At 68.9% G+C, this 8,511-nt stretch overlaps 2 protein-coding genes across 2 annotated transcripts in view; one reads left to right on the top strand and one right to left on the bottom strand.

Moving 5' to 3' along the window:
* CCDC137 (coiled-coil domain containing 137) lies at window positions 1–2,292 on the top strand. Its single transcript, XM_019473191.1, has 6 exons — window positions 1–57; window positions 440–570; window positions 778–988; window positions 1,324–1,406; window positions 1,538–1,617; window positions 1,831–2,292. The coding sequence occupies exons 2-6, from the start codon at window positions 462–464 to the stop codon at window positions 2,044–2,046; spliced, it is 699 nt and encodes a 232-aa protein (XP_019328736.1). The 5' UTR covers window positions 1–57; window positions 440–461; the 3' UTR covers window positions 2,047–2,292.
* A 2,358-nt stretch (window positions 2,293–4,650) lies between these two features.
* GPRC5C (G protein-coupled receptor class C group 5 member C) overlaps window positions 4,651–8,511 on the bottom strand; it is a 7,375-nt gene continuing 3,514 nt past the window's right edge. Inside the window, 6 exon segments of the mRNA XM_009283502.2 lie at window positions 4,651–5,197; window positions 5,465–5,611; window positions 5,884–5,978; window positions 6,606–7,414; window positions 7,416–7,657; window positions 8,205–8,386. Of these exon segments, the coding sequence (XP_009281777.2) occupies window positions 5,165–5,197; window positions 5,465–5,611; window positions 5,884–5,978; window positions 6,606–7,414; window positions 7,416–7,657; window positions 8,205–8,386 (1,508 nt within the window). The 3' untranslated portion in view covers window positions 4,651–5,164.

Raw genomic sequence — 8,511 nt, 5'->3', positions numbered from 1 at the left:
GAGACAGGGACCGGGACCGGCACCAGGGCGGGGCCCGGTCGCCCCGCGCGGCGGCAGGTCAGTGCCCGGGGAATCCGGTCGGGATCGGGCCTGGCTGGCTCCCGGTTTGGGGCCTGGATCCCCACGCGGGATCAAGGGGTCCCCAGGGCCGGCTGGGCCCTGGCGGGGGCCCCCGTTGCCGGGGACTGGGTCCCGATGTCCCCCTGTGCGCAGATCCCGGTGTCCCACCATGCCCGGGTCCGCTGGTGCCTCACCACGTCCGGGTGCTCCGGTATCCTGCCATGCCCGGGTCCCCATGTCCCTTCATGCCCGGATCTCGGTGCCCGGGTCGCTGTGTCCCACTGCTCCCGTGTCCTGCCATGCCCGAGTCCCCGTGTCCCGCTGTGCCCGGGTCTTGGTGCTTCAGGGCAGGCTTCACACCGCGTTCGTTCTCTCCCAGGAAGGAGAAGAAGGTGGACAACATGAAGCCCAAGCATCCCGACGAGCAGGAGATCCCCTTCCGCCTGCAGGAGCTCATCAGGAGCCGCGAGGCCATGAAGTGCCCCGACCTCGGGAAGAGGCGGGCGGCAGGTGGGGCGCGGAGCTGGCCCGAGCAGGGGTGCCCAGGGCCTGGCCGAAGAGCCCGCGCCAGCCCCGCGGCGCTGCGGTGCAGCTGGAGGCAGCCTGATCCAGCAGTGGGGCATCCTGCTCCCCCCGGCGATGTCCCATCCCTGCCCTGCCAGGGGGAGGGAACCCCCAGGTTGTCACTGCTGCAGTAATGTCACCCGTCTCTCCTAGAGAAGAAGCAGCAGCCCAAGTCAAAGGGCCCCGAGGCCCATGGAGACATCCCCGTGCCCAAGTTCAGGAGGGGGAAGGGGGAGTCGGAGCGCTCCTACGTCTGCCGCATGGAGCAGGAGGTGCAGCGCGTCCTGTTCCTCACCAAGAACCAGCTGCAGCGGGAGCCTGAGAAGGAGGCGATGGCACCAGAGAAGTCCAAGAGAAAGAAAGAGTGAGCGCAAGGCCACTGTGACTGCCGGGGCTGGACTGGGTCAGCCCAGGCCTGTGCCCCAGACCGGTTCTGGGTGCGTGGTGGGTGCTGCACCGGTGCCACAGCGCAGGTCTGGCATCTGGCAGTGACTTAGGGTGTGGGTGGAGGGCTGCGGGCCTCATCTCCACGGGGCTGAATCTCTGGGACCGAAGCCACAGACCTACTTCACCCTCCTGCTACTGGGCTGGAGCTGGGGGGAGAGCTGTGGGGCCCCAGGTTTTGGGGGGATCCCATGGGATAGGAACTCACTTGCTCCCTGTCTGGTCACGAGCCCTGGCCATAACGCAGCTCTTCAGGTTTCAGAATAAGAAGCTGGAAAAAGCGCGGAAGAAGAAGGAGGAGAAGAAAGAGGCCATGCTGGAGAAGAGCCTGTTCCAAGGTGGGTCTGGCACAGCGGGGTGGCTGGAGTGACCCCCTGCCCCGGCAGCATGTTGGAGAGGTGGGGCCGAGCTGGAGTGGTGTGTCCTGGGGAGCTCCTGCCTGACACCGGCACCTGCTTCTCTCTCTTAGACACGGTGGCGTTCGGTGAAGTGGTTACGCAGCCGCCCACCATCACCTCGCGGCCCAGGGGCCGGGGCCCGGCGGAGCAGGTGAGCTGCCGGTGGGCGATGCCTCCCGCCCCTCGGCCGTGCCCTCGGGTACCCGCAGGTCTGGGCTGGACCCGGGTCGTCTCACCTCCCTTGGGCTGGAAATCGGGTCTGGAAGGGCAGCGGTGGCCTCAGCCTCCTGGTGACAGTTCCTCAGAGCCTGGTCCTGGCTTTTTCATCCTTCATCTCCCTCACCTGTCCCGTCTCTGCCTGCAGGCCGGACGGAAGCGGCTCCTCCTGACGTCTCGCCTGGGCCAGAGCCAGGCGTCCCCGGTGTCCCCGGCAGCGCCGGTGTCGATGGCTCGCCGGCGCATCGTGGAGGAGGAGAGAGCGCGTGTCATCCAGGCCTACAGGGACATCCAGAGGCGCAAACAGCAGCAGCGGGAGGCGGCACGGGGCAGTGCCCAGGCCGGACGCAGGGTCCCCCGCTGAGCCCAGCCCGGAGGAGCTGGGCCTCCCTGGTCCCAACGAGGGTGTGCAGGCAGTGTGCAGGCAGCACGGGACCCCAGGACTCGAGGGGGATGGTTGTCCTGACCCTGCTCTTCTGTTGCCGTTGCCGAGCCCTGGGGCTCCCCACAGCCCCGCACCTCGGCTCGGGGCACCCCGTGGGCTCCGCGCCGGAGCTGGGGCCCCTGCGGTGCCACGGACCTGCTTGTAGTAAAAGTGCCGTTGAGTGCTGGTGGCGTGAGCGTGTCTGTGCCTCCCCGACCTGCCTGGCTTCCTTCCTGTGCGGCGGCTAAGAAGGGACGTCGCTGTGCTGATGTGTGCGCGGCTGTGCTGGGTGGTGTGCCGGCAGGCGTGCCGGCAGATGGCAGTCCCGGCCCGCAGCGGGCATGTCGTCACTGTCACTCTCTGCGAGCTGGCCCTGGCAGGCCTCTGGTTGGGGGCAGGACCCTCGTTGCTCAGCCTCGGGGGAGACCCCAGTGCCTGGCCATGACCCACCCCGGCTCCCACCCTGGCTCCCGGTTGGAAGAGAGCGAGCCGAGCCCCGGGGATGTGTAGCATCCCACAGTCCCGCTGGACTCACCTGCACGGTGTCACTTTCTTCCATCGTCGCTGCTTGGGGATGCTGCATGAGCCCTTAGTCTGCAGCCATGCTCACCCCTGGCCCTCAGCATCACCACCCAGCCTGGCACTGCTCACGTCCCTGCCTGTCCCCGGCAGACACCCTGGGTCACGGTGACCGCGGTGCCCTCCCTGCTGCCAGGGATGTTGCCACGGCCCCATCGCTGCACCCACACCAATCCTGTGCCGTCTGGCGCAGCCGCAAGGCCCCATGCAATCCAGAGCTGGCACACACCCCATCAGGGCTGACAGCCCCCCCCCCCAGTTCCCGGCCCTCATGGGGGGTGTCCGGGGGGCTGCTCCCGGCACAGCACAGCCCGTGTCTGCCTGCGGGGCCGGTGCGGCAGCTTCACCTGCGCAGGACAAAGGCAGCCCTGTTTGGCAGCCCCGTGCCGCGGCGCCTGCACAAAGTGTTGCCTGTTGGAGCGGGGCCGGCCCCGGCTCTGCGGCCGGTGCTGACGGCAGCCGGTGGGATCCCAGGCTTCCGGAGGGGCTGAGGCCGGACACGGGGAGCGGAGCCACCGGCAGCTCTGGTGTCCCCTGCCAGCGCTAAACGGGGACAGAGTCTTTGCTCCTCATTTTTCAAGTGACTCTGCTGTCCCCAGGGCTGTCACCTCCTTCCTTGCACCCCGGGAAGGCAGGGCTCTGCCGTACTGCAGCTGGGGACGGCGGTGTCCCACGCGTGGGCTGGGGGCAGCCCCTGCACCAGCCCAACTCAGCCTGGTTCAGGGCCGGGCTTGCAGGTGGACGTGCCTGGTGTGGGGCACGTGCTGGGGCCCGGCCATGCTGTGCCGTGCCGTGTGGTGCCAGCGGCCGGGAGGAGGGTGCGCTGTGGTGGCGGCAGCCCCGGGGACCTCAAGTGCCTGGTGCTGCCTGGAGACGTGCTCGCTGCCGGCTGGCACCAGGTAAACACGGGTGACGCAGTGCAGCCCCGGGGGGCACGGCCGGATCCTGCTGCAAACAGCCGGCTCCCGCGGCCGTCCCCGGCCTTCAGGGCTGCGCCTGCCCTGCCATGTCCCCGCAGCCGGGAGCGTGGGCACGTGCTGGCTGGCAAGGGCACGGCTGGAACACCGCGCCTGCCAAACTTCTGCTCGTGCACCCCTCGTGTGGGCACCACGGCCATGCATGGCGCTTGTGCCTGCAGCCGTGGGCAGCCCCACCGCCGCCGTCCCGGCTCCAGCTCAAGGAGACCAGGTCACCCGCCTGCCCTCACGGAGCCATTTCAGCCCCTGAATAATTCATGGCACTGCCGGCCGTGGCCGCAGGCTTCCTGCCCGGCAGGAGAAATCGCTGCGGAGAGGAAAGGCAATCTGAGCAGGAGAAACCGCTCCCGACCTTGGCACGTCCTCCACACCGTGCCACTTCCCGCCAGGCAGCCCATCTGCCCGCAGGCTGCCGGTCCCGCGTTGCTTGCCCCGCCGAGTCCGCCGGCTCCCGTCCCAGCGGCCCCATCTGTGTGCCTGGCCCCGGTGCACACTGCCACGGTGGGGGACGGGGAGCCGGGACTGGGGCTGGGGGATGCCGAGGGCCCTGCCCCGAGCCCCCCCTTGCTCCCTGCTGCCCCCCAGGAGGGGGACGTGGGGCTGAGCCTGCTGGCACTGTGGCGGAAGCCTTTGGTCGTGGTGGGGCCAGGGATGGGGGAGCAGCGGGTGGCACGGCTGGGTACGCCCTCCCCATCACGGGCCGCCTACTACAGCACCGCGTAGGAAAAAACCACCTTTATTGGGTCTGACCTGAAAAAAAGGGGGAAGAGGAAGAAGGACAGAAAAAGCCACAGGGAGGGTGAAGGGCCCAGCTCCCTCCCTGCTCCCCGGGAGGGATCCCTGAGCCCCGAGGGGGGAAGGCACCGAGAAGGCAGCCGGAGCCGTGGCGGGGCCAGGTCCCCAGCCCCAGCAAGGCACTGGTCCCCACGACCCCAAGCAGCACCCCCTTCCCTGGCAAAGGGGACGCTGAGGCACAGTGGGAGCCAGGGCTGGGGAGAGCTTTGTGTCACCTTGAGCCCTGCGGTGGGATGGTGCTGGCTCGGCTCAGGGCCCATGATGTCCCTGGGGCTGGCGAGGGTCAGCGTGGAACTGGGGGCTCAGCGTCAGGGGGAGCCTGGGCAGGAGTCCCACCGGCTCCCCAGCTTCTCGGAGGCGGATGGTCCCTGGCCCAGAGGGGACGGGGTGTCCGTGTGTCACGATGGCAGCGAGGGGGTGACTCAGGGTGGCCCCGCGGGAGCTGGTCCTTGCGGCAGGGACGGCAGCAGGGACGCGAGGGTTTGGGCAGAGCTGGCAGCTTGCGGGTGCCGTGGCCAGGCGGGACGGGCAGGCAGGAGCGCTGGCTCCGGGACCGTGTCCGGGTGTCCCCTGCGCAGAAACCAGCTCCGGCCGCCGGACGGGGTGGGATATAGGCGGCAGGGCGGGATGAGGCTTGGCGAGACCTCAGGAGCGGGACGACGGGGCCACGGCTGTGCCAGTGCTGTGGGACCCATGCTGCGGAGGCTTCACCACCGGTTCCTGCCATATGGGGACTGCACCTGTGGGCAGAGCGGGACGGCGCTGGGGTGGCGTGGCGGCGACAGGGCTGTGGCACAGGCCGGCAGACTTGGCTCTGGCACCGGCAGGGAGGTGCAGCCATGTTCACCCTCGCGCTGGCTTGCCCCAGGGCACCGGGGTGCCAGGCAGAGACATCCCTGTCCCTGCCCTTCCACAGGACACGCTGTGGCGGGGACAGACTTTGCCCCCAGCCGCAGGCTGGACCTTGGTGCCTGCTCCCCTGCCCACTGCATTGCACATTAACCCACCTGGCAGCTCCTGCTGTCCCGCTGGGCGCCGGCGTGCCGGGCCTGTGCCGCAAAGGCGTCCTCGGCTCGCAGCGTGGAGCTGGCACTGCCAGCCGCCGGGCTGGTGGTGGAGGCGCGGGGCAGGATCACATCATAGGGACCTTCGGTCTGCAGGGCAGAGGAGCGGGTGCTGCAGAGGCACCAGGAGCACGCCCAGCCCCACGGGGTCCCGGGGGAGGAAGGCGAGGGGTGACTCCCCCCCCAGCACCCTGTTACAGCAGTTCTTGGGACGTGGGAGCCACGGGAACCTCCCCACAGAGCCCCCCCCACACCCTGGCCCCCATCCCGGCCGCTCTGGTTGAAAGCCCATCCATCAGGCAGGATACGGCCGCCCCCAGAGAGCCCGGCTGGCCGGCGGTGCCCCGCAGCCTCACACTTACCGGCCCCTTGTGCATCAGAGCCATCTCGGTGGGCTGGTAGACGCTGGTCAGCAGCTGCCCATTGTAGCCGCTGTACGGGGACACCGGCTTCTTGGCTGCAAAGAGATGGGGACAGTGAAGGGGGGGACCTCACACAGCCACCCCCACCCCACTGGGGAGCCGCTCCTCATTAGCAGGTTTAATGAGCTGACTCAGCAACTGGCTGCTCTGTGCCTTTCCCAGGGGACAGGAGGGATGTCCCACGGGTTTGCATCACCACGTTCCCAGCACAGCCCCTGCCCTGCCGGGGTTTGTTATTGTAGGGTCTCTCGGGAGGCAGGGTGGCGTGGGTGCTGTTCGGAAGCACCCACCCTGCCCCGTGGGCTGCAGACACCTTTGCTGGGGCAGGGCTGGCGCTCACCTGCCGGTCCCCGTTGGGGCAGCTGACACCACCCCGTGTTATTGTAGGGTCTCGCAAGCAGAGCGGCTGCCTGGGGCGGAGGGCTGGGAGCCACAAGCACCCCGTGCCGGGGAGGGAGCACCCCTGCAGCCGCTGAGCTCAGCCCAAACTGGTAGACCCAGCCCAGCGAGTTTTCGGGAGCCACACCAATGGCAGGCATCAATCCCGGGTGGGTTGCGGCCAGACGTCTCGCCGCCTGCCCACCGCTGCCAGCCCCGGTGCTGGTGCCCGCCGCCAGCCCCGCCATGGGGCAAGAGGGTCCCTAGTGAGCCCCGGCACCTACCGAAGGAGGGCTCGTCCATGGAGAAGGCTTTGTTCTCCACAAACATGCTCTGCGACTTCTGCTCCTTGAGGATGGTCTCGTAGCCCACCCCGCGCGTGGGGTAGACGTTGTCCTCGAAGGCCTGCTCGGGGCCCCGCCGCGTCACGTGCGTCACCTCGGGGATGACGTAGAGGAGGAGGAAGGCGCAGGCGTTGGAGACCAGCGCGATGGCCAGCGTGGGGTCGTCCCAGCCAGGCTTCTCGCCCGCGTGCTGGTTCCCGTAGAGGTACATGGACGTCCACGCCACCCAGATGGCCATGGAGAGGCCAGTGGTGGCCAGGATGAAGATGCTGTGCTTGCGCCAGCGGCCGTAGCGGCCGCAGAGGGCCGGCCAGGCGGTGCCAAAGGCGGCCACCAGCAGGAACATGACGTAGATGAGCGCCATGACAAAGTCAGCGTCCGCCAGCTGGCAAGGGTCCGGGGAGCCACCCTCCCGCCGTGCCACTGTGATGATGAGCCACTCGGCGTTGATGATGACCTCCACCAAAGCGAGGAGCAGGGCCACCGCCAGCGTCACCCAGCCCCGCGGGCCCCGGTTCCTCCGCGCCAAGAAGTTGAGGGCCACGGCGTGTGCCAGCAGACAGGCGAAGCAGATGCCGAAGAGAACGCCAAAGAGGAAGCGGCGGGAGGCGCAGGTGGAGAAATCCGGCCCCACGATGAAGTCGAACGTTAGGCAGAAGAGCCCAAAGGTGCCCAGAAGGAAGACGACCTGCGTGGCCACCAGGCTCTTCTTCTGGGGGTTGCACGAAGAGGGCAGGCTGGCCACCAGGAAGCCCGAAGCTGGTCACCCCGCCGAGGCTGGCCACGGCCTCCAGCACAATGCCCCAGGCCGCGGAGAGGTCGCAGAGGTTGTAGTAGAGGGAGGAGAGGTCCTTGCCGCAGCCTGAGGGAGGGGTGGTCTGTCCGCTGGCCGCAGGGAGCAGGACCAGCAGCATGCAGGTGGCTGCCGGCGGCACAGCCGCAGCACCCATCCTGCACTGTGGTGTGGGTGCCGAGCGGGGTGTCCAGGGACCCTGTGGGACAGAGGGGGCATTAGAAAGTGGGGACCAGGGCCGCGGCTCAGCTCCTGGCGCTGCCTGTGCCGTCTCTCAGAGCATCCCTACCCGCAGTTCCCGGCTGGGCATCCCTCCCGCTGGGCCACAGCGAGCAATCGGGTCCTGGGAAGCCCTGTCTGTGCCAGCACAGCCGAGCCCACCCCAGCACGGCCCAAAGCAGCCCCAGACGGGACCGGGCAGACACGCATCCCCTGTCGGCTCCTTGCCTGGAGGCCAGAGGCAGCTGGGGGGGGGGCTCAGCCCCCTCTGCACCCCACATGCTCCCTCCTGACATTGGATTTCTCTGAGCGTGGCCGGCTCTGGGGCTGTGCCGATCCCTTCCCCTGGTGCCTGGAGCAGGTAGCACCGTACCCGCTGGCTCCCCGGGAACACCGAACGTGGGCCTGGGCCGGACGGCAGAGGTAACGCCCGGGGATGGGGCTGTCCCCTTGGCTCGTCCCCATGTGCCAGCGCATTCCCCTTTCCACTTCTGTCCCACTTCCCTTCTCTGGTTCCGGGCACCGACCCAGTGCAGGTCCCGTGTCTGGCGCTGCCGGCCGCTGGCACGCAGGCGGCTGCAGCCTGGCACGGCACGGCACAGCATGAACATGGCACAGCACGGGGGTCCCTGTCCCCCCTCCTGTGGCCCCAGGGAGTGCGGAGTAGGCACGGGGAAGAGGAGGCAGCGAGGAAGGTGCAGCCCCACTGCTGGGGGGGGGAAACCCGGCAGGAGACCTCCGGCAAGGTGACCCTGGGCTGGGACAGCAGCAGCTGTCCCCCGAAGCCGGGACCCCCCGCACCCCCGAGCGGCACCCGGGGACCGGGCAGCCCCC

The sequence above is a fragment of the Aptenodytes forsteri genome, unplaced genomic scaffold, assembly GCF_000699145.1.
Source record: "Aptenodytes forsteri isolate BGI_AS27 unplaced genomic scaffold, ASM69914v1 Scaffold86, whole genome shotgun sequence".
NCBI lineage: Eukaryota > Metazoa > Chordata > Aves > Sphenisciformes > Spheniscidae > Aptenodytes > Aptenodytes forsteri.
The sequence above is the reverse complement of the archived record's forward strand: the minus strand, read 5'-3'. Positions and strand labels throughout refer to the sequence as shown.

What these genes read in the sequence shown, in the direction of transcription:
- CCDC137 (XM_019473191.1), top strand. Translation starts at nt 462, where the DNA reads ATGAAGCCCAAGCATCCCGACGAGCAGGAGATCCCCTTCCGCCTGCAG. An exon ending in CGGGAAGAGGCGGGCGGCAG is followed by an intron (nt 571 to 777) that starts GTGGGGCGCGGA and finishes CGTCTCTCCTAG; the next exon opens with AGAAGAAGCAGCAGCCCAAG. An exon ending in GCCGGGGCCCGGCGGAGCAG is followed by an intron (nt 1,618 to 1,830) that starts GTGAGCTGCCGG and finishes CTCTGCCTGCAG; the next exon opens with GCCGGACGGAAGCGGCTCCT.